At 45.2% G+C, this 23662-nt stretch overlaps 1 protein-coding gene across 3 annotated transcripts; it reads left to right on the top strand.

The window, feature by feature from the left end:
- Positions 1-4868: 4868 nt before the first annotated feature.
- NPR2 (natriuretic peptide receptor 2) lies at positions 4869-23570 on the top strand. 3 transcript variants are annotated; one of them, XM_081279570.1, is made up of 22 exons: positions 4871-6421; positions 7255-7460; positions 13951-14064; positions 14370-14505; positions 14741-14835; positions 15051-15183; positions 15414-15498; positions 15991-16111; positions 16274-16348; positions 16556-16633; positions 16847-16951; positions 17107-17178; positions 19096-19255; positions 19412-19567; positions 19646-19814; positions 19961-20107; positions 20567-20690; positions 20892-20960; positions 22396-22570; positions 22643-22741; positions 23010-23101; positions 23231-23570. In XM_081279570.1, the coding sequence occupies exons 1-22, from the start codon at positions 5755-5757 to the stop codon at positions 23294-23296; spliced, it is 3144 nt and encodes a 1047-aa protein (XP_081135696.1). In that variant the 5' UTR covers positions 4871-5754; the 3' UTR covers positions 23297-23570. The 3 variants fall into 3 exon arrangements, with proteins under 3 accessions (XP_081135695.1, XP_081135697.1, XP_081135696.1); XM_081279569.1 differs by having other exon boundaries at positions 4869-6421; positions 22396-22741; XM_081279571.1 differs by lacking the exon at positions 16274-16348 and having other exon boundaries at positions 4869-6421; positions 22396-22741.
- Positions 23571-23662: the final 92 nt, after the last annotated feature.

Here is a 23662-nt window from a genome sequence, read left to right as displayed (position 1 = left end):
AGATACACATCAAGAGATGAATGAATAAAGAAAATGTGGTATATATTAATGAAATATTATTTAGTCATAAAGAAGAATGAAATCATGTCATTTGCAGGAAAATGGATAGAACTGGAGATCATTATGTTAAGCAAAGTAAGTCAGACTCAAAAAGACAAGTATCATATTCTCCCTCAAATGTGAAATCTAGGGGAAAAAAGAGGATGTGAAATCAGAAGGGAGAATATTAGAGGGGAAGGAGAGAGGGAAGAAGAGGGGTTGAGGGGATGGAAATGATCAAAGTATGTTATATGCATGTATAAATATGCCACAATGAAAACTATTATTCTGAATAATTAGTGTACATTTAAAAAATGTGTCACTAACATATTTTCCTTTGGCTGTACTGGTTATAGAGAATTATAACATTGGCTAAAGCACCCCATTTCTATTTTATTTTATTTATTTGATGGGGCTGGGAATCATATAACACCCCATTTCTAATGCCAGGCTTTACCCTTCAAAGAATATGAATACAATGGGGAAAGGCCAGAAAACACATAGTTTAAGGCATCTTGGTTAATCTTTAAAATTTTCTCTAGGCCAATGCTTTCGTTTAAATATCCTTTTGCTGGGTACTTTGGAAGTTCTTACACCCTAGGACAATGAGTCACAATAAGACTTGGCATGGGTGAAGGATATGTCTTTCTTTTGTAAAGTGGGACAAGGACTGATGTCAGCACAGGTCATACTCAGGCAGATCAGTTTTAGGAAAGGTACGTATGTATGAAAGTTGAGGATATGGAACCATTTCTGTATATATATCCCTTGGAAAACCTTTTTGGGCTACCCCTGTTTGATGGCCACTGCCTAGAGGTTTCTTGAAGGTGCCTCAGAGGCTCTCCAAGAAGGGGGAAAGAGAAAGGGATCTCAGGACCATTCCTACTGCTTCATCTGGAGCAGAAGCATTTTTTTCTTCCAGAAGGGCATTTTTTTCTTTTCAGTCATTGTCATCTACTCGTCCCCCTCCTCCTAAATTCTGTTTCACATTTAAACTTTTTATTTGAAGGAAGGGCTCTGCTGCTAAAAATAAGTGTGAAAAACACAGCTTCCATTGGGAACCATTTAAGGATTTTAAGCAAGAAAGTGACATAATTAGGTTTTTGTTTGAAAAGGTCACTTTGACATCTGAACACATTGTGGAGGCTAGGAGGGAGGCAAACTGGATATCCAGAGACTTGAAATGGTCCAAAGGAAAAATTATCAAAACTGGCAACTCTGGGCTCCATCTACTTTAGATGGAGCAGGGGCTTCTGGGATTGCCAATTCCCACCCAGTGGCCTCTCCATTTGCCTAGTTCCTGAGGACCTTGTCCCTGTCCTTTACCTTTGGGACCCCTGCCTTAAAGTAATCTTTGATTCCTTGCTCTTCATCTTGCAGATGTGATCTATCACCAAGGCTCATTTCTTCCTTTAAGTTATTTGAGTTTTGTTTCTTCCTCTATTTCCACCCCATCAGCCTACATTAGGCACTATTTCATGATTAGATTTCTCTAGTAACTCTTACCTCTTCTTCCTGCTTTCAGTTTACCTGCCAATCAGTCCCTCGTTGCAGTTGCATAACTACTCTATTTTTCATGATATTACAGCACACACAGAAATAGTTTTGTTTTGTCAAAATTTTGCTTCAGATTTCTTTCCCTCTCCTCAGTTTTCATCTTCTCTAGAAAATTCCAAGCAAAATAGAAGGTTAAAATAGTGATGGATGGGGGCTGGGGCTGGTGCTCAGTGGTACACTTGCCTGGCATGTGTGAGGCACTGGGTTTGATTCTTAGCAGCACATATAAATAAATAAAGGTCTATCAACAACTAAAAATACATATATATTTTAAAAAAATAGTGATGGATACTTTTCCATTCTTTGGAAGCTGTAGGTACCTTGTTTACCTTTTTTGGTGAGTTATTTGAAAATTTGTCAGGACTTATAAGGTGAGGGAACCCATTGGCACTTCCCTCTCGACACTTCTCAGGGAAAGATTTTTCGAAGAAAGTGGAATTTTAAGTGGAGTAGAGCAGAGACTATAACAGAGAATATTACATTAGAGATTTTATACTATCAGATGTTCCTCAGGGGTGACAAATAAATACTGGGGTTGCTAATGATGGTGAAGGGTGACAGTGGGAACACAGGGAAGCAGTCTATGAACTTGGGAAGAAAAGCCATTGGAACACTCACAGAGATGTTGGTCCAGCCTGGATAAATAGACAGGCAGAATACCATTCACCTGGAGGTTGAATCATCAAGAATATATGTGTATATTGTTTCTCCTCCTGACAATTCTTAAATTCCTCTCGAAAGAGTCATTGACACTCTATGATGCATTTTCCACTGGAAAACCACTCATCTGGAGTGTGTTTTTAATAAAGCCGATGTTTCTGGCCCCCGTTCATCTTTTATTACACATATGTAGACAGGTAAGGTGGAAACTGATTTGAAAATATTTTGAATTTAAAAACTTCTTTCTTTTTTGGTGGTGCTGGGGATTGAATTGAGGGTCTTGCACATGCTAAGCTTGCATTGCACCCCCAAGCCCTTAAAAACTTTTTTAGCTCCCCCAAAGAAAGAGATGTATGAATTCAGAGTAAAAACCCTTGGTGCCTTTACAATCATAGCAGCTCTTTGAGGGTGTTGGGAAGGTGAAGTGGACCCAAGATCTGTGTGCTATGTGGTTCTGGAAGGGAGCAGGAAGTGGAGGATAGTGGTGCAGGAACTGCGATGGTTTGACCTGCTTTCAGGATTCCCTTTCTCCCTCGCTGGGGCAAGGGAGAGAAATACAGTAATATAAAATTATAATATCTTTCCTTGCCTTCTCTACACTTTACTGATCTTCTCTTTTCACACTGCTGCCTCCTTTTCCTTAATGAAATGTGTCATGTAAAATGTACCTTTCATGACTTATTTGATCTTACTTTTCATGGCTATTCTCTGCCCTCTGTTGGTAGGTTCTCTTGGACCTGTCTGTTTTATTCTCTCACACACCTGTGTGATGAGGGCAACTGTATATAGTTAAAGTCTTTTTCTGTAGGTCTAACTGATCAAGTGGAGACAAGACTGGAGGATGTTTTGTTTCTCTGGAATCCTGCGGGGATGGGAGGCACAGTCTGGTGCAGAGTAAACCCAAGGATCCAGATTTAGTTGTGAAATCAGGTCAGTTATAAAACTGTTCACTGCTGTCAGTTTGGGGCATCAGGGACAACCTACCATGGAGAAGATTAATATGAGCCTGAATCCCATGGTGGTTCCAGAAGTCTGCTAAAGTCTTGAGGCTCCTTTGGCCTGAGTGTGACTGGGATTAGGATTTCTTTCTGCTAAAGAATATGGCAGCTTAGAAACTACAACAACTTCTAACAACTAGGCAATTTGATGCTCTGCAGTTTGGTTATGGATCAGAACCAATCCAGAAATATGAATCAGTGTTTGGGTTGACTCTGTCCAGAAGACATTACAGGTGATACCTGTGGATTGTAGGAAACCATAATGACCCTACAGAAAGGATGCTGGGACCCTAGCTGGGTGTTTCTTAGGCCAGTAGAGTCTATTTTCTCACACTTTGTATGTGCTGTTCTATGGCTTCCTTTTCTCCTGGGTTTGAGGCAGCAGACATTGTCATTGGGGGCTTGCCTTTGATTTCTGCGCCCTAAAGACTCCAACAGTATGTTCCTCAAAGGAAAAGGTTGTATCATTCTGCTTTCTTTATATTCACCCCTACAGATTGTGCACAGTTTCCAGAGTTCAATAAATAAATATAATATCAAAGAATAAAATGGCATTGTCCTTAATATCCTTCCCCACACCACTAGGTGTCGCCTTCATCTCAGAGAAACTGCCCCTCCTCAGTTTACACTCCCACCCCTCCCTCTGTTCAGGAGCTCTTAGCTTCTTGGCACTGTGATTTCTGAAGTGGCTTGAAGCAGGAGAGAAACGGTGGCTCTCAGCAGGGAAAAGAATGGGCTTATGTGCATTTCCTTTGTGACAGTTAGAGAAAGCTCCCCAAGGTCCCATAGCAGTTCCCTCTGCAACCATGATGTCATCTCTCACAAGCTGTTCCTCAGGATGGGATCAGCTCTCCAGATGTGGGTACTTAGGTGAACTTTCTAGGTTGGAAGCTTGAGGGGGGCAGGGCGGGAGAAGGAGGGGTACAATGGACTTCTTTGCTGGGGCCAGCTGGGCTTAGACATTCTATAAGCATCCATCAGGTGTTAGCCTCTGCTGTACCGGGAGACAAAAGAAAGAAGAGGCCTCAGAGCAGATGGCTAGTGGAAGCTGGTGGGCTATGGCTGACCTCTGAGGACATGTGGAGGGCACAATAGGGACCGTGGTGTCAGGAAGAGGGTGAGTGGAGGGTTGAATCCCCAAGAAGGAGACTCATGGGCTTCATAAGGTCTCATGAAGAACGGAAGGTGAGAGCCCCTTGGTGCTGAGGGACCTGTCTTCCAGGGAGCAGGCTTGTCTTCCTATTGAAGGAATGACAGGTCTCTGTCATTAGGAAGGTGGTATGGTTTTCTACAAAGGGGACTGGCGAGGATACGGTAAGTTTGGGGATTCTTGACTGCTTCCTGCAGATTGTAGCGAGCGAGGGACTCAGAGAGTTAAAGAGAAGGGACCTTAAGAAGAGCAAGGTAAGAGAGGAGGGGCAAGACGGCCATGGGGTCGCCCGTGAGATGGAAAGAGAGCGGCAGGGTGGACGGGGGCTTGCGGGAGGCCCTTAGAGTATGGGGACGCCCGGGAACCTCGCCGGCCTGAGAGGCGCTGGTGCTGAGCCCCCAAGCGCTCACTGGGTGGGTTGGAGAACTGGGAGGTCCCTGGGCGCCGGGTGGGGGGTGGGGGGAGACAGCAGGCGCCGGAGGGTGGGGCCGGGCGGGGGAGGGGCGGCGGGGCGGGGGCAGGCGGCCTGCCCGGGGAGTCACACTCGGCCGCCGCTGCCGGCGCAGCGAGCGGAGACGCGCCGGGCCGAGGCGACCTGACCTGGACGAGCGGCGCGCGCGGGGGCCCAGGCGGGGGGCGGGAGGAAGCGCGGGGCAGCGCCGGCCGCCGGGGCCCAGGAGAAGCGGAGCGGAGAGGAGCGGGGACACGGGCGGGGCCGCCGCAGCTCCGGATGGGACCAGCGTCCGGGCCCGTTAGTCCAAGCAGGAGCTTCTGGAGAAGCCTTCACAGGGAGATTTACCCCTGCCTTTCCCTCCCCTCCGGCCCAGGCCTCGCTTCGCTGCCCGCCTGCCCATGTCCCAGTCCTTCCGCGGCGCGGGCGCCCTCCCACCTCAGCCCCTTGGTCCTGTTTTTCGCAGCTCCCTGCCCTCCCAGCCCCTTAAACTGTGAGGTGCCCCCAGGCCGTTTCTTTGTACCCCCTTCCCCCCACTCCCCACCCCATCCCAAGCTCAGATCCCCTTCTCTTTCTCGGCTTTGGATTCGTCAGGCCACTTCACCCTCACTGTCCCCATCCCGGTCGCAGGCCCCCTTGGTCCCTCTCTCCTCCTGCCACCCTACCCTTAGTCTTAGGTCCTTCCCCTAGGCTGGTAGCCCACTCCTTCCCCACCCCGAGGCTTTCTCCCATCTTCTCTCCCGGTCCCCAGCAATTTGTGTATCCAGACCGACTTAGCTTGCCCCTGTTTCTCTTCCTGGACCTCTTTCCCAGGCGCCAGGCTGGGTGGCGCTTGTGCCTGCCCGGTAGGCCAGAGTGGCCCCAGGTTCTGGGGGCGGTGGGGCTGCTGCTTTATCCCCATGGCACTGCCATCATTGCTGCTGGTGGTGGCAGCCCTGGCAGGTGGGGTGCGTCCTCCTGGGGCTCGGAACCTGACGCTAGCGGTGGTGCTGCCAGAACACAACCTGAGCTATGCTTGGGCCTGGCCACGGGTGGGTCCTGCTGTTGCACTAGCTGTGGAGGCGCTGGGCCGGGCACTGCCCGTGGACCTGCGATTTGTCAGCTCTGAACTAGATGGCGCCTGCTCTGAGTACCTGGCACCTCTGAGCGCTGTGGACCTTAAGCTGTACCATGACCCTGACCTTCTGTTGGGCCCTGGTTGTGTGTACCCCGCTGCCTCTGTGGCCCGCTTTGCCTCACACTGGCGCCTTCCCCTGCTGACTGCTGGTGCAGTGGCCTCTGGTTTTGCGGCTAAGAATGAGCATTATCGTACCCTGGTTCGCACTGGCCCCTCTGCTCCCAAACTGGGTGAGTTCGTACTGACACTACACGGGCACTTCAATTGGACTGCCCGTGCCGCCTTGCTGTATCTGGATGCCCGCACAGATGACCGGCCTCACTACTTCACCATCGAGGGCGTCTTTGAGGCCCTGCTGGGCAGCAACCTCAGTGTGCAGCACCAGGTGTATGCCCGGGAGCCAGGGGGCCCTGAGCAGGCCACCCACTTCATCCGGGCCAACGGGCGCAGTGAGTGTGGCCCGGGCTGTTTTAGGGTCAGGGGAGGAGGGTCACTGTGTTTGTGAAGCTCAGCACTGGGAAGCTGAAGATGGAACTAGGCATCGAGAAGCTATGTGTGATGGTTGGAATGGAGAAATGATTGTGGACAGAGCACCTGGGAGAGGGCTCCAGAGTTAGAAGAGAGATTCCTAGTTGTCATAGGCAGAGAGGTTCATGGTCATTATAGGCAGATGTAAACAAAGAATAGGAGCACAAAAAAGTGAAGCTTGTCTTGGTAGAATGTGGGACTGGGGGATGTTGAGTTTGGGGAAGCAATGAGGGGGTCCTAGAGTAGTGGATGTGGTTGATGACCACTCTGCAGCCTGTGCCTCTTTGTGAACACAGACTGCACACCCCCCTTTCCCTACCAGACTGGGGCTCTGGGACCCTTTGGTGGTGTACAAATAGAGAGAACTCCTTAAATGGATTCAGGGCTCAGCAGATATGGTTGGGAAAGGCAGATAAATCTCACTTTGAGAAATTCTGAGCAGCCAGCACCTTCAAGCCTAGGGAAGGCAGGGAAGAGGAGCAGCAGGCAAGGCTCTGGGGAAAGGTCTGGGTTGAGTGATCACTCCTTTTTTCTAGGGACTGGAGTCAGGCTCTGACTTCTGCCAGATGGTCCATATGGCCTCAGGGCACTTATGACATGGGCTTCATGGGGGAAGATGGGGAACATCTGCTGGGTGGTCAATAGGTAGGGCACTCTCTTGCTAAAGAGGGACTTGCTGATGATTGAGAGAGGGGGTCGTGTGGGGAACTGAATGCTTTCTCAGGGTGCTCCTCTGTCATATGCCTGCTCCCAGTTGTGTATATCTGTGGCCCTCTGGAGATGCTGCATGAGATCCTGCTTCAGGCCCAGAGAGAGAACCTGACCAATGGGGACTATGTCTTCTTTTACGTGGATGTCTTTGGGGAGAGTCTCCGTGCGGGCCCCACACGCTCTACAGGCCGGCCCTGGCAGGACAATCGCACCCAGGAACAGGCCCAGGCCCTCAGACAGGCCTTTCAGGTATCATTTGAGCCCTATCTGAAGGAGGAGGGGAAGAGGTGCTTGGATGGGGATTATCTGTTTCTCACACGACCCCACAGAAACTCCAGAAGCAGAGCACAAGTTCTGAGCTACGGAAGTGAAAGGAACAGGCTTGCAAAGTCTAGTATCTGTCTTTCCTCCTTCCCCAGCTTTGTGACTTTTGTTGTGTCTGTAAAAGATCCCAGAACACTGATTTTTCTAAGTGCCAGTAGTAGGCTACACTGTGGGGGAGAAAAGTTCAGAAAAAGATCTGAGCCAAACCCCCAGGAGGCCTTCCACTCTTTCTGGAGAGGCAATGTATACTTGTAAACTGTTAGAAAAAAATTCAAAAAAGGGTATGAGTATGTGCCTGAAACAGACAATGAGAGCTTCCGTGGTTCAATGTGGGCAGGGTTTAGGGAAGGCTTTTTATAATGGAAGTGAAACTTCATTGTGATTTTAATGATAGATGCTATGTTTACAGAGTGGAAAAGGGGATCCAGGCTGCCTGGGCAAAAAGAAAGATAGGCATGGGTATGTTTAGGGGACCTGGAAAATACTGGAATATTCTTCTTATCAGCAAGAAAGAAGGGCTTACTTAAAGCAGAAATAGGAAATAAAGTTGCAAAAGTATAATCAGATTAAACAGGGCTCTAAACCTTAAGCAGTAGGGCTTGAATTTGGGGTCTTTGACATTTGTCTGTGAAGTTAAATATAGTGACAGAATTCAGGTTGCATTCGATGAGAAGGAGGCCAGGCAGTGAGACCAGGTTAGAAAGGAATGAGGTGATTGAACAAGGATGATGATAGTAGGAATGGAAAAAAAGGAATTTAAGAATTTGTAGAGAAGGTTCACGTGACAGTTCATTTCTCTCCTCAGCTCCAAACTCTCAATGACTTGTTACCTCAGAATAAAATCCTGACTGCTCATCATGACATCAGAACATATATAGTATGTTCTTAACCCACTGTTTCTACTCACCTCCCTTGTCCTCAGGCCCAGAACTTCAGCTGAGTAGTTGTGCTCTTTCCTTCATCCCAAATCTCTTCCTTGCAAAACCATGCAGGGGTGGGGTGGGGGTGGTGGTGGGAGTAGGGGGGGCCGGGGTTGTGGTTCAGTGGTAGAGCGCTTGCCTAGTACACATGAGGCACTGGGTTCGATCCTTAGAACCACATAAATGTAAAATAAAGATATTGTGTCCACCTAAAACTAAAAAATAAATATTAAAAAAAAACATACCCATGAATCCTCAGACCCATAAATCTTTCTCTGGTTCCCTCACTAATTTTTTCTCTGAATCATTTACATAAGTGTTTCATATTTATTTATCCATATCCCTTGTTTTTCCCCAAAAGAATTTGAGGTGGTTTATGGGATACCTTGAGGTCCTTTTCAACCCTGAGATTCTTTGGTTCTAAGTAGACATGTATAAGGGCTGGACCTGGGTGGCCATTCTTCTCCAGTGAGTAAGATTTTATGTGGCTGTGATTATATATTTGGTTGTGACTGACGAGTGTCTGACTGTGAATGACATATCTGTTTGCATGCCTGAGTAGGAGTCTGTGACTGTCACACTTGAACATGGCAATGACAGACAGGTTTTATTTATGCTATAATTTTTTTCCTAAAACAGCCTTCTCACCTTTTGTGTCTGGATAACGCTTCCATATTTTTTAAGACTCAGACCATTTTTTTTTCCTTTCTAGGAAACAATCTTTGAATCTTCAGGCTTCCTACCCTTTGCTTAACTCTATCATAGAAATTTTTCTGTGATTTGTTTGAAGACTGACTCATTTTACTAGTATTACTGAGCGTCTTTTATGCCCCAGCGATTGTACTGGTATTTGGTAGAGAACATAATAGATATATTTTTGGTCTTTTGGGAGTTTACATTTAATAGGAGAGACAGACACAAATATAAGCAAATATAGGAACATATTGTGATTAGTGTTGCCAGGTGGGGAGGTGGGTGGATAAGAAAAAAAAAAGGAAGATAATAGATGGTATGAGAAGAGAACAATGAGGGGATTATGGTCAAGGAAGTTCTGTTACTCTCCCAGATGAGCTGTGTTCTTTTTGTGGAAGAAAAACCTCTTTCTTGTATGAGAATTTCTGCCAGCTAAGAGTTCCCAGCACTTAGAATAGGGACCTAATCAACTAACAATCAATTATATCAATCAATCCTCTGTTCTCCCCTCAATTCAGGTCTTATTGAAATAGGAAAATAGAGGAATATTTTGCTACAACAAAAAGAGAAGGGAAGTAGGTGGTGAAGAATATGCTGAGGGAAATCAGGGTATAGTGATGTGCTCCTGTAATCCCAGGTTCTTGGTAGGCTGAGACAGGAGGAATCATGAGTTCGAGGCCAGCTCTGGCAACTTAGCAAGACCCTCTGTTAACCAAATCAAACCAAAACAAAACCAAAGAATATGCTCAGGGGAAATCCAAGGTGTGGCATAGGGTAGGATGGGTTGAGGGGTGGTGAGGTTCCCTCTGGCAAAGCTTCTTTCAATTCTTTCCCAGTGCTTACACAGAACAGAGAACAGGGAAGTTGGGTGGCCAGCTCCAGCCAAGGATGAAAAAACAGAGCCCTTCTTCCAGAGTCACTGGCCTACTGGAGTCCTAGTCCAGGCTGGCCTGGAAAAGATGATAGGTGAGGCAAGGTGGCCCTGGTGTAAGTGTCTGAAGCCTTTTCAGGATGGTATCATACTTAAGACAAAGTGCCAGCACAGACTGGATACCAGCCACTGGGGGAGAGGGCTCTGAGATTAAATATGTTGATATGATTTTTTTTTCTCCCATTTAGTCATAGCAGTTCATGGTCAGAGATCACACTCATATTTGCATTCCACATGTCTAGTATGTAATGGGCATTTAATACATATTTGTTGAATTGAATTAAAGTGTGTGTTTCGGGGCAGGGATGAGACTAAGAATTGGTTCAGAAAGGAGTAGAACTTGGCACTATAAACCAAGGTGATCAACCAGGAGAGGGAAGAAAAGTAGATGAGCAAAACTAAATAAGCAAATGAGTAGGGTCTGAGGATCCAGAGGCCCAGGCTAGACAAGTGGGGACGACAGGGTTAGATACCCAGGCAGAGGGGCTGGGGGGTGTAGCTCAGTGGTAGAGCGCTTGCCTAGCACGTGTGAGGCACTGGGTTGAATCCTCAGCATCACATAAAAATAAATAAATAAAATAAAGGTATTGCATTCATTTACAACCAAAAAATAATTAAAAAAAAAAAAAAGAAACCCAAGCAGAGAATGGTTTGACCAGCCTGAGACTGATTTACAGATGGGGAATACCTGCAAGCAAGAATGGAGGAAAGCACTAAATCAACAGTTAAAGCAGACCATCTTCTTGGAGACCATTTGTTGTCTCCTCAGGCTACTGTTGACAGAACCTCCTGCTGTGGCCAGAGCAGGTAACAGAGTGGGTGGCACAGGCGGAGGCAGGCACCTCTGGCCATGCACATTTCCTAGGTGCAATGTGCACTTCTGGCTACCACTCACCACTGAACCCATGTTTGGCCACCTTTGCTTGTTTTTTTCCACCTGGGGTCCACTGTGAAATGGGACTCATTTACCTACCTTCACCTTCTCTCTAGCCCCTGAGCAAGCACAGAAACTGGAGTTGTTTTTTTTTTAGAAGCTAGTTAGTGACCACAGCAAAACAGTCTAACATAGTCGTTTTCAAAGTGTGGTCTTTGGGATCCTGGGGGGCCCTGAAATCCTTTTAGGGGAACCATGAGGTTAAAACTATTTATAAAATAATACTAAGATGTTATTTGCCTTTGTCACTCACAGTCTGGTTGTACAGTGGAGTTTTCCAACTTGTGATGACATCATGTTTCTGACAGCCATGGAAGGCATGCTTCTGCATTCTTATGTCTTCAAAATCTATCAGTTTAATTTCTAATATGGAAAATACTGATAGATATGAAGTTCTTTGGGATCATAATTTTTTAATTTTTAATTTTATATTTTTAGTTATTGATAGATGTTTATTTACTTACACGTGGTGCTGAGAATTGAACCCAGTGACGCACATGAGCCAGGCAAGTGCGCTATCACTGAGCCCCAGCCACAGCCTGTTTTTAAAAAATAGTTTTAAAAACTATTTATTTTTTATTTGTAGTTGGACACAATACTGTTATTTATTTATTCTTATGTGGTGCAGAGGATTGAACTCAGGGCCTTGCACGTGCTAGGTGAGCACTCTACCGCTAAGCCACAACCCCATCCCTGGGATCATAATTTTTAAGACTATAAAGGCATGCTGAGACCAAAAATTTCAATTATTGCTAGCCTAGCAAACAAACCAACCTAGAGAATTACTAAGTGTTAAAAAAAAAAGTGTTAAAAACCTCTCATGGCCTTTATTGAAATATAAATTGTGTAAACCTGGTCTTTTCCTTCTTTTTTTTAATATTATTTATCAATAATGTCCTACCTCTTTATTGTTCTTTTATTCTTGGAACAATTGTTAATGAATGAACCCCATTCCCCTGCCATATTATTATTATTATTATTATTATTATTATTATTATTATTCCTGAGTGGGAGAATATTAGAGCATCTAACTTCTTTAACAAAAATAATTACATCTTTTTTTCCTTCTCTCATTCTTTCTTCATTCCTTTTTTATTGCTTCCTTTCTTTATGAAAGCAAGCAAGTAAGCAAGAAACTTGACTCTTTCTTCTCTGTTTTTTTTTTCTTTCTTGTTTGGCTTTTTAATATTATGTTTTTTAAGAATAATTACATCTTGAAGCAAACTCCAAGTTAATATAGTGAATGCATATTAGAAGTTGGCTTCAGTCAGGAATGGTGGTATATGCCTTATATAATCCCAGTGATGTAGGAGGCTGAGGCAGGATTGCAAGTTCAAGGCCAGCCTCAGCAACTTAGCCAGTCCCCAAACAACTTAGTGAGATCTTGTCTCAAAAATGAAAAAATGAAAAGGGCTGGGGATATAGCTCAGTGGTAAAGAAAGAAAGAAAGAAATTGACTTCATCATTTCCTACCTGGAGTGAATTTATGGATTGTAGATCATATGTGATATATCTAGTACCTCTGTGATCCACATGTACTTTCTACAAGAATGAATAGAACTTAAAAAAAATTAATTGTAGATGGACACAATACAAATTTTTTAAACATTTATTTTTTAAGTTGTAGGTGGACACAATATCATCTTTATTTTATTTTTATGTGGTGCTGAGGATTGAACCCAGTGCCTCACGCATACTAGGCAAACGCTCTACCTCTGAGCCACAACCCCAGCCCACAATACCTTTATTTTATTTATATATTTTTATGCAGCATTGAGGATTGAACCCAGGGCCTCACATGTGCTAGACAAGTGCTTAACCACTGGACTACAACCTCATCCCCCAAATGAACAAAACTTTTTAAAAAATATTTTTAGTTGTAGATGGACACAATACTTTTATTTATTTTTTATATGGTGCTGAGGATCGAACCCAGGGCCTCACACATATGAGATAAGTGTTCTACCACTGAGCCACAACCCTAGTCCCTGAACAAAACTTTTAATAACTAGATTTTAATCTATCATTTCACAAAGCTAGGTTCATAAAATATATTGAAGTCTTCCCTTGAAGTTGTAAGACCTATTTCCTGTCTGAGCAGAGGCCAGTCTCAGTGACAGTATGACCTGAATCTGAGAGGTCCAGCAGCTAAAGAAGGGGAAACGTGAAGTTTAGGGAGCCAGGCATGCACTTCATGGGTTAAAGGGAGCCTAGCAGGTGAGCATGAAGAGACACCTTTGAGTCATGTGCCTGTGTGGGCAAGGCTTCACGTATCATTAGCTTATCTATGCAATGTGTGTGGGCATGTGACTTGTGAGTTTGTCCCTGTGACACGTCTGCTATTTATTTAGTAAGCAGGACAATGCTGCTTATGGTAGGTGTTCCATACATGTGGAATGACTGAACTCACAACTTTTCACAGGTAGAATTTCTGTCTCAAAGTATTTCCCACAGTTGCCATAGGGGTTGAAATCTCTTTAATTCATTGTGTGAAGGCACTGTGTGCAAGTGACCCACATGAAAATGTCAACTTAGAACCAATAACATTAAACAGTAATTAACACTTTGGAGAGGAGCTGTTGATGAGTGTTGTCCTTGATAGATATAGGTACTTGGAAAAGATGGGATTGAGGCCTTTTGTGAGAGCTGTGGTAGCCCAGCCTGGGAGGCCTGGTGGTGGTAGGGAGTTTGGGAATGGAGTTGGCTCCTTCTGTTGCTTCCCAGTATTACTTTCCCATCCTTGTCTGCCTTTCATGGAGGGGTGCCACTCCCCTCACCCATACCTCACCTCCACATAGTTTCGTGCCCTTTTTAGCCTTTGCACTCTCCTGTGTATATTTAATATTGTGTATTTTACCAAGTTTCCCTATTCTGCTTCCCTCTTCCCCTCATGCTCACTTTGAATCCTGTATACTCTTTCCTGTGTGCTGCTGGTAGACTGTATTGGTGATTACATATCGAGAACCCCCAAATCCTGAATATCAGGAATTCCAGAATCGGCTGCTGATCAGAGCCCGGGAAGATTTCGGTGTGGAGCTGGCTCCATCCCTGGTAAGTAGATAGATCTCTCTCTCCTTGAGAGTCAGGCAGACTGGGAGAAAGGGCTCCCTCCTTAACTCAGCATCAAGTCTTGGCCATGGAGCAAGCCGCACTTGGGGGCTATCCACGTCTATCCAAGATATTTCTTTTTGCCATAGGGACCAGTTAGGTAGGGATGGCACTTTAGGAATGAGAGGAGGGAAGAAAGTAAACCAGAAGGGAGAAAAGGTAGAAGGAGATTCCAGGGCTGGGAAAGGTGGCTGGGAAAGGGCCCTTGCAGGACACTTGGAGAGCACTGCTGAAGTTGCCACCCCCAGATGAACCTCATTGCTGGCTGCTTCTATGATGGGATCCTGCTCTATGCTGAAGTCCTGAACGAGACAATACAGGAAGGAGGCACCCGAAAAGATGGACTTCGAATTGTGGAGAAGATGCAGGGACGAAGATATCACGGTAATAAAAAGGGGCAGATGGAGGACTGAGGGTTGATAGCAGGCTCAGGAGAGGAGTGGGCAGAAGAAACACATCAGGCTCCACAGGGAGTCAGTAGGGTTTGGGATCTTGGCTGAGGTAGACACACTTCAAGAACAGGGGCAGGCACAGACTCTGCAGCAGCAGGGCAGAGTTGGGGGGTAGGATAGGGGCCTAGGGTAGATCTCAAAGTGAGAGGTACTCTTTTTTATCCTAGGTGTCACTGGACTGGTTGTTATGGACAAGAACAATGACCGGGAGACTGATTTTGTCCTGTGGGCCATGGGAGACTTGGATTCTGGGGACTTTCAGGTGATGGAGGAGGGGGCAAGGAAGAGAGTATAGTCCTGTAAAATCCAGCTTTCAAGTGTTTGGTGGGGGCAGAATCAAAGGTCCTAGGGGCAGGGACTTATTTTTTGCTGCCAGAGCTGCACCCTGGCTGGGAGAGAAGCAGCAAAATAGCTGGGGTCTGGGGGAGGAGGCTGGCAGGAGCAGGCCTGTGGGCCCAGTGTTCTGCTTCCTCACAGCCTGCAGCCCACTACTCAGGAGCTGAGAAGCAGATTTGGTGGACAGGACGGCCTATTCCCTGGGTGAAGGGGGCCCCCCCCTTGGACAATCCCCCCTGTGCCTTTGACTTGGACGACCCATCCTGTGATAAAAGTGGGTGTGTGCAGGGACTGGGAGCAATTCTTCCTCCCTTTACTTTCCATTCTTTACTTCCACCCTTGCTGACTCCCTGCTCTTAGCTCTAATTTTATCTCTATATCCGTTGCCCTACCTCCTTACCTCTCCCTCAGGAAATCTGTTTACTCCTTGTACCTGTGCCTCTCCCTTCCCCATTCTTACAGCCTCCCACCCAGTCTTTCTCAGGGTCTCTCTCTCCCCTTCAGCTCCACTTTCTACTCTGGCAATTGTGGCTCTGGGCACAGGAATCACCTTCATCATGTTTGGTGTTTCCAGCTTCCTAATTTTCCGGTGAGTTCTGGGCTTTCCACTGACCTATTTCTTACCTCCCCATTGCCACAGGGTCTCTGGCTGAGGCCAGGGGTTCCTGTAACGTGAGTTAGGGGCAGCAGATCATCTAATCTGATGATTGTCTCAGACTTAGTGACATCTTCCTCTTTTACCTTTCTCTTTGGTTGTCTTTCAGCCTAGGTGTTTGTTCTACTTTTGGTTCTAGCCTGGGTTACTAAGTAGTGATTTTGAGTGGGGTTAAGGTCAAAGATGACTTTTCTATGGATGGTACCATTTTAAGAACGAACTTGCATCTCCAACTTCTAAGTTTGTGAGTACATATAGGCATGTGCCAGACTTGTAGAGAATATGTACTTATTTCTAGTCCTGTTCTGTGTCCCTAGTGTAACAACTGTAGCTTTAGGAGCTGCAGGGAAGCCCCTGCAACCCTACTGTTGGCTTGGGGGGCACAGGATCGGGCTTGCCAGTCAACTGAGTGTACAGTCCTTACAGAAAACTAATGCTGGAGAAGGAGCTGGCTAGCATGCTGTGGCGCATTCGCTGGGAAGAACTGCAGTTTGGCAACTCAGAGCGTTATCATAAAGGTGCAGGCAGTCGCCTCACACTGTCACTGGTAAGTCCTTGTCTCTGTTGTTCCTGCTGCCTCCCTCTGAGTTCCTGTCCTTTCCACCCTGGACCTTTCCCAGCACATTGGCCTGTAATGATAGCTCCTGCACTACCACCATCATCTAATGTTCCTTTCATCCTTCCGCCTCCATGTTGCCCTTGGCCCCAGCGGGGATCCAGTTACGGCTCGCTCATGACAGCCCATGGGAAATACCAGATCTTTGCCAACACCGGTCACTTCAAGGTGAACAGTCATCTGCTTGTTCTGGTCCCAACCATTTCATCCTGTCTCATCCCATCTGCTACCTCTGTCCCTTAACCTCTTCCCCTCATAACCCCTTCTAAACCCAGCTGGTCTCCTGGATGCTCTCACAGTTCTTCAGTATTTCCTAGCACCAAGAAACTCTTTTTGATACTTACTTTCCTTTTCACTTTCCACCCTCACTATCAGGGAAATGTTGTCGCCATCAAACACGTGAATAAGAAGCGCATTGAGCTGACGCGGCAGGTTCTGTTTGAACTCAAACATGTATGTAATGGCGAATGGGTTGAGGGTGAGGGGTAAAAAGGGAGGGGAAAAGGATGGGGGGAGACTATGGAATACTAACATTGCCTAGAAGGACAAGGGGTTTATTTATAGTTGATTTTAAGTTGTAGGTATAACTGAGAAAGGTCCTCTTATAGTGGGAGGTTTCTATATCTGATTTTTAGCTCTTTCAATTCTCCTTCCCATTTTTTCTAGATGAGAGACGTCCAGTTCAACCATCTTACTCGCTTCATTGGAGCATGCATAGACCCTCCCAACATTTGTATTGTCACTGAGTACTGTCCTCGTGGGAGTCTACAGGTGAAGGATAGGTGTAGGGGAAAATGGTGTGTGTGTGTGTGTGTGTGTGTGTGTGTGTGTGTGTGTGTGATTCCCCAAAGTTACTTTGACTTTGTGCCAAATGATAGCCACTGGGACTGGGACAGACACATTATCTATTCCATGTCACTTACCAGGATATTCTAGAAAATGACAGCATCAACTTGGACTGGATGTTTCGTTATTCACTTATTAATGACCTTGTTAAGGTGAGTCTTTCCCACTCCTTAAGAGCTTATCCTCTTTAAAATACCTCCATCATTCAGTCTTTGCTATGATCTGTCTCTCTTCCTAGTCCTCTGAAAGTCCTGTTCTCTCCATCTCCTCTTATTCCTGTCATTGGGTGATAGTGGATAAGCAAAGATTCTGGGGTTTATATTTGGGGGAGTGAGATTTATAGGCCACAAGGAGTCCTATACTTGGAGAGAATTTTTGTCTTTCTGCCCTAGATATCTCAGATGTTTCTCCAGTATCTTTTTAATAGCCAAAATATCATATTAAAATCCCTACACAGGGAAAAGATAAGTGAAATATCCAAGTGCATTTACCTCCTGTTTTTACTCTCATCATTTTTACTCTCTGACCAATATTTGGCACACCTATTTTTTTTTGTTGTTCATCTCATTATTTCATCTCATGTTCAGAAACCAAAATTTTAAAAAGAACATTTACTGGTTAGACTAAGAAAAACCAAGGAAGATTGTACTTTATTATTCTTCCAGTACACTAGGTTTCAGCTATTTTGAAATACCCAGAGGCCAAGGAATTGTGGAGGCATAAAATTGAATCCTGCATGGGTTAGACAGGTGTTTAAAAGCAAGTCTAGTAGCTCACACTGCATTGTACCTGAAGCTGGCTTTGGTTTTCTGCTAAAATCTCATGAAGTAGTTTAAAAAAATTTTTTTTGTGTGTGTGTGAAAGTTTGCCATCAAATGAGAGAGAAAAATATTAGGTAAAGTTGATACATATAAGAAAACATGACTCTTTTGAGAGAACAATGATTTGATGGAAAAGTGGTTTTGGAAAATATCCTTGCAGTTTCCACACAAGTAAATTCAGAAATTGGGAAATTCCTGAAGTTTTATGGCTAGAAAAAAGAATAGAAAGGAAGAGTTCACAGGGACTAGTTTTGAGTTGTGCAAGTCCAGAGCTAAACATTTAGCAGAGGTATTTTGTGATAGCATATAGAACTTATATCCTTTGTGTGTGTATATTACTGAGGATTGAACCCAGAGATATTGTATCTGAAAGATGCATCTTCAGTCCTTTTTAATCTTTTTATTTTGAGACAAGTTTTCACTGAGTTGCCCAGGCTAGCCTCTAATTTGTGATTCTCCTGCTTGTCTTCCGAGTTGCTGGGATTGTAGGCATGCACCACAGTGCCTCACGGTCCTACTGGCACTGACTTGGGTGGCTCCCAGAGTTTTGTTTTAGGGAAGCACAGCCCTGTCCTCTTAAGACCTTTTAGTTTTTGGAAGCAAAGTTTCTCTCATCTCTGGGCCTGTGGAGCCAGCAGCCTCAGGCTTCTGCATTGGCCTGACAGTTGTCTTCTACTTTTGCCCATTTTCCAAGTTTTTCTAATTTACTACTTTCTCCACTTTCTGCTGGTCCAGCATCCCCTCTAGTAGAGCATATTCATCCTCCATCCTGACCCACATGTCTATATATACATGGTTATGTTTACAACTGGTTAGTCTTTGGTGCATCTAGCTACTCTTGTAACAGGGTCTCAAGTGTGTCTTCCTATTAGTAGCCTAATTAGGCATTAGAGGCCACCATGATTGCATATTATTCTTGGAGTTCTCCTTTATAATTCTTTTCTTTTCACTATTCAGAAAATTGACTGCCTTTTCCAGGATAGTAAGTGGTAGCTCCTCTTATTCCCACTCTTAAGCATTTTTTATATAGCTGGGTACCTATATATATTCATATTACCAGGAAGGAATGACTCTCCTATTCTTCCTGCTTCCTTGTATAGAAACTATTTAAGGGATGCCTTCCAAAATCAGGTTATTGTTTTTATGGTCCCAAGATCTTTAGGTAGCTAACCTAGTGCCCATCTGTTGGAAAGGGTATAGTTAAAATCAGTTATGATCCAGATACTTGATCTGTATCCTATCCTGCAGGGCATGGCTTTTCTCCACAACAGCATTATTTCATCTCATGGAAGTCTCAAGTCCTCCAACTGTGTGGTGGATAGTCGTTTTGTGCTCAAAATCACAGACTATGGCTTGGCCAGCTTCCGATCAACTGCTGAACCTGATGATAGCCACGCCCTCTATGCCAGTGAGGCCTGCCCCATAATGCACTTTTTATACTGCTCCTCTGGCCTTGATCAGTTCCACTTAGGGAGGGTGGGAGAGGGAGACAAGTTACAGTAATAAATGAGTGGGTGGGGGTACCCTATTTTGGGGACCTGGCTAGCTTGTTTCCTCTTTTCAGAGAAGCTGTGGACTGCCCCAGAACTGCTCAGTGGGAACTCCTTGCCAACCACAGGCATGCAAAAGGCTGATGTCTACAGCTTCGGGATCATCCTTCAGGAGATAGCACTTCGCAGTGGTCCATTCTACTTGGAGGGCCTAGACCTCAGCCCCAAAGGTGAGAGTTGATCTGCTATCCATAGCCTTTTCTTCCTTGGGGGACTCTGTTCTTCATCCAACCTTTTATCACCCTCAGAGATTGTCCAGAAGGTACGAAATAGTCAGCGGCCATATTTCCGGCCAAGCATTGACAGAACCCAACTGAATGAAGAGCTAGTTTTGCTGATGGAGAGATGTTGGGCCCAGGATTCAGCTGAGCGACCGGACTTTGGACAGATCAAGGGTTTCATTCGCCGCTTTAACAAGTGAGAAGACACTAAAGGGCAAGGGCTCCATAGGGATAGTAGCCTCATCAGTTCTTCATGGATGAAATGGGGCTGGTGGGTTGGATAGAAAGTCTGGGGAGTCTTGAGAATCTTGGAGCAGGTGACATATCCTGGCCTCCCTGCAGGGAAGGTGGCACCAGTATATTGGACAACCTCTTGCTACGCATGGAACAGTATGCCAATAACCTGGAGAAACTGGTGGAGGAACGCACACAGGCTTATCTAGAGGAAAAACGCAAGGCTGAAGCTCTACTCTACCAAATTCTGCCCCAGTGAGAACTTTGTCCCCCTTCCTGAACTTTCCTTTCGGATTCAGCTGTTGAATTCTGTCTCAGTCTCCTGAAAGCCCACTTCCCAAGCCTCCAAACCTGTTTTGTTATATCTTGCCACAGTGAGCCCTCCTGGTTATAGACTAATTGCTTTCATTCTGTCTCCAAATGAGCTGGGCTCTTTCTGGTTTCTCATCCTTCCTCCTTAGGACACTGTTCTACCTCGCCTCTGCTTCAGCAAGCATATGTAAAATAATCCCAAATTGAAACACTGTGTCCCCACTACTTATGCACCTTACTATGTGCTAGACAATGTCTTCTCAACCACTTTCCTTTTCCTTCACCAACCCCAGCTTTCCCATTACAACTTAGCTCTGTCTGCTGCAGCCACATATTGCTTTCCTCTTTCCCTCTCCCACATCTTTCTTGGAATTTGGCTCACACTACACCCTTGTTCTCTAGTTCAGTGGCAGAGCAGTTAAAACGAGGAGAGACTGTACAGGCTGAGGCCTTTGACAGTGTTACCATCTACTTCAGTGACATCGTTGGCTTCACAGCGTTGTCAGCTGAGAGCACCCCTATGCAGGTAAGAGCCGTGTGTGAGAGGTAGTGTGTAGGATAGGGACCTGGGAGCTTCACTAATAGGGAAGACTAGTTCATTCTGGAGTTCCCATATTTTGTTAAGAGTTTGTAGCTTGAGAATGCTTAGAAAGTTGGGCACGAGCTTCAGAGCCTCTGCTTTTCTATCTTCTTAGGTGGTGACACTTTTTAAATTATTTTAATTTAGGTGGTGACACTTCTTAATGACCTGTATACCTGTTTTGATGCCATAATTGACAACTTTGATGTCTACAAGGTGAGAGTTGGGGTTGCCTTCCTACTGAGACCCCTTTAAGATCCAGGCTCCTGGAACCTCCCCACATAGATTACCCACTCCATGGTCAGTTTTCATTCTAAGGTCTCTAGAGTGCAATGCTGGAGTGCACTTTGTACGTGGATGTGGCTCCAGGATTCTAATTGTACATTCAGGTCTAATAACTTGTGAACCCTTAAGCTTCTTTAATCAGAACCATCACAGACTTTAGTCCCTATCTCTCTGAGTGTATAAATACTGCCTACCCATCTTCTCTTTTCTCCTCCAGACATGGAACAATCCCTACAGGATATGGGTACAAATTGATTCAGTGGGGTGAGGGGCAAGGTATGAATAATGTTGTAAGGCTTTTAGTTGAAGTCACTGACTTGGCAGAGAGATTTATTGTCCTTGGGAGTACAAATGAGCTATATTTAAATATTGGTTTTGTAGCTAGCTGTGTGATCTTAGGTAAGTAACAGCACCTCCCTGATCCTTGGTGGTTTTAAGATGGGAATAATAAACTGAGTGCAGCAGTGCACACTTGTAATTCTGACTGGGAGGTTGAGGCAGAAGGATCACAAGTTCAAGGCCAGCCTGGGCAACTTAGTGAGACCCTGTTTCAAAATAAAAAGAATAAAATAAAAGGACTGGGATATAGCTTAGTGATAGAGGACCTTGGATCCTGGGTTCAGTCTCCAGTATCAAGGAAAAAAACAAAGGAATAAGAGATTGTATGGGAAGTGCCTAGCACTGTGTATTGCATGGTAGATAATATCCATTCCTGCCCCTTCCCTTTGGGTTTACTGATCTATTGTTTCTGTAACAAAGAACTCCCATCAGATACATTAATTATTCTATAAATTGTTTCTATTTTCCTCTATTTATTTTATTAAAAAATCTATTTATATAATTATTTTCTAAACCAAGAGTAAGTTTCAGATAGAGGACCAGTTTATCCCTAAATTCTTAGTGTGTATATCCTAAAAATTTCACGGCACATTTCCTAAAAATTAAGACCATTCTCTTGTATAACTTTGGTACAATTACTAAAATCAAGTGCCTGCTTTCTCACTGTCTGACAGTTTGGGTGGTCTGGCCCATGTCATTGGTCTGCTTTACCTTCTTGCCAGCCTTTGTGCTCTTCAGGTTAGCTCGTTTTCTTGCTTCCCATTCCTGACACCAGGGCCTCTCTGTCCATGTCCTGTTGTGGATAGGGTGTCCAACCATTCAGCAAATGCTTACTCAGTATTTGCCAGGGTTTCTTGACTGCCCTTCTTCCCAGATTCTCAGGACTACAGCTTTTATTTTTTAGTTGAAGTTTGGGCCTCCCAGATGGTCAGGATGGTGCCTGATACTGTCTAGCTTGTCTACAGGTACTTTTTCTCATTCCCACTGATACAGAGAGAAGTGATGTTTTAATCTCCCTCTAAATCAGGTGGAGACGATTGGGGATGCCTACATGGTGGTATCTGGCCTCCCAGGCCGAAATGGTCAACGCCATGCACCAGAAATTGCCCGGATGGCCCTAGCGTTACTAGATGCAGTTTCTTCCTTCCGTATCCGCCACCGACCCCATGACCAGCTGAGGCTACGCATAGGGGTTCATACTGGTAAGACTGACTCTCACTCCAACCCTAGATGCCATGTTTCCCAGGCTCTCCCCAACCTGTTTCTTTTCATAGGGCCAGTCTGTGCTGGGGTTGTTGGCCTGAAGATGCCCCGCTATTGTCTTTTTGGAGATACAGTGAATACTGCTTCCCGAATGGAGTCTAATGGTCAAGGTGAGACATTAGCCTTCAACCCCAGCCTCAGTCTCACTCTGTCTTGCTCTCTTCTTTTCAGAGCTCCTCCAAATCTTCAATACAAGAGACCACAATTCCTAAGTGGCCCATCATTGTGCACATTTTGGTTCTAGTGAATGTGTGTGCTGGGAGGACTGGGAGCCTCCTGGGGGGTGGTTGGTTGGGTAAGGTGCTCTTCAGCACTGTCAATTCTTCTATTTCCTTTTTCTTTGACTTTTTTTCCCCTATCATACCTATGCTACCCCAGCCCTGAAGATCCATGTCTCCTCTACCACCAAGGATGCCCTGGATGAGCTAGGATGTTTCCAGCTAGAGCTTCGGGGTGATGTGGAGATGAAGGTGATGGCAGGCCATGGGGAGGGGGTCATGGAAAGGGAGAATGAAAATGATTATGTGGCTGGGGGTGAAGAGAGGGAGATCAAGGGCTAACAGAAGAGTCTGAACCATGTTTACTCCCTCTGTTTCCAGGGAAAAGGAAAGATGCGAACTTATTGGCTCATAGGAGAGCGAAAAGGACCTCCTGGACTGCTGTAAACCCTACATCTTCCCAAGCCTGACAATCTCCTGCTTCTGGCACCTGGATGAGCAGTAGCCACCATCTCTCCATATACCAGAAACAGACATTGTCACATGAGATGGAAAATGTGCACAAAACCCCCACCTTATATGGAAGTCATAGCCCTCTGCAGCTCAGTTTTGTACATATATCTGTCCTTCTCTGGTTTGGTCCCCTTCTTCCCTACCTCCTGTAAATATATATATCTAAACCAGAATATTTTGGCCAAATATAAAATAACAAGTAGTGGTAGTCATGGTGTCATAGTCTGGGGTAGGTAACTCCAAGGAAAGGTTATGGGATATGCACACAGTGACTCACAGAATCAGTCAATTAGCAGTCTC

This window comes from Spermophilus citellus, assembly GCF_964194105.1.
Source record: "Spermophilus citellus genome assembly, chromosome: 2".
Taxonomy (NCBI): Eukaryota; Metazoa; Chordata; class Mammalia; order Rodentia; family Sciuridae; genus Spermophilus; species Spermophilus citellus.
This window is presented reverse-complemented; position numbering and strand designations above follow the sequence as displayed.

What these genes read in the sequence shown, in the direction of transcription:
- NPR2 (XM_081279569.1), top strand. Translation starts at nt 5,755, where the DNA reads ATGGCACTGCCATCATTGCTGCTGGTGGTGGCAGCCCTGGCAGGTGGG. An exon ending in ACAACTTTGATGTCTACAAG is followed by an intron (nt 20,961 to 22,395) that starts GTGAGAGTTGGG and finishes CCTCTAAATCAG; the next exon opens with GTGGAGACGATTGGGGATGC. An exon ending in GGGGTGATGTGGAGATGAAG is followed by an intron (nt 23,102 to 23,230) that starts GTGATGGCAGGC and finishes CTCTGTTTCCAG; the next exon opens with GGAAAAGGAAAGATGCGAAC.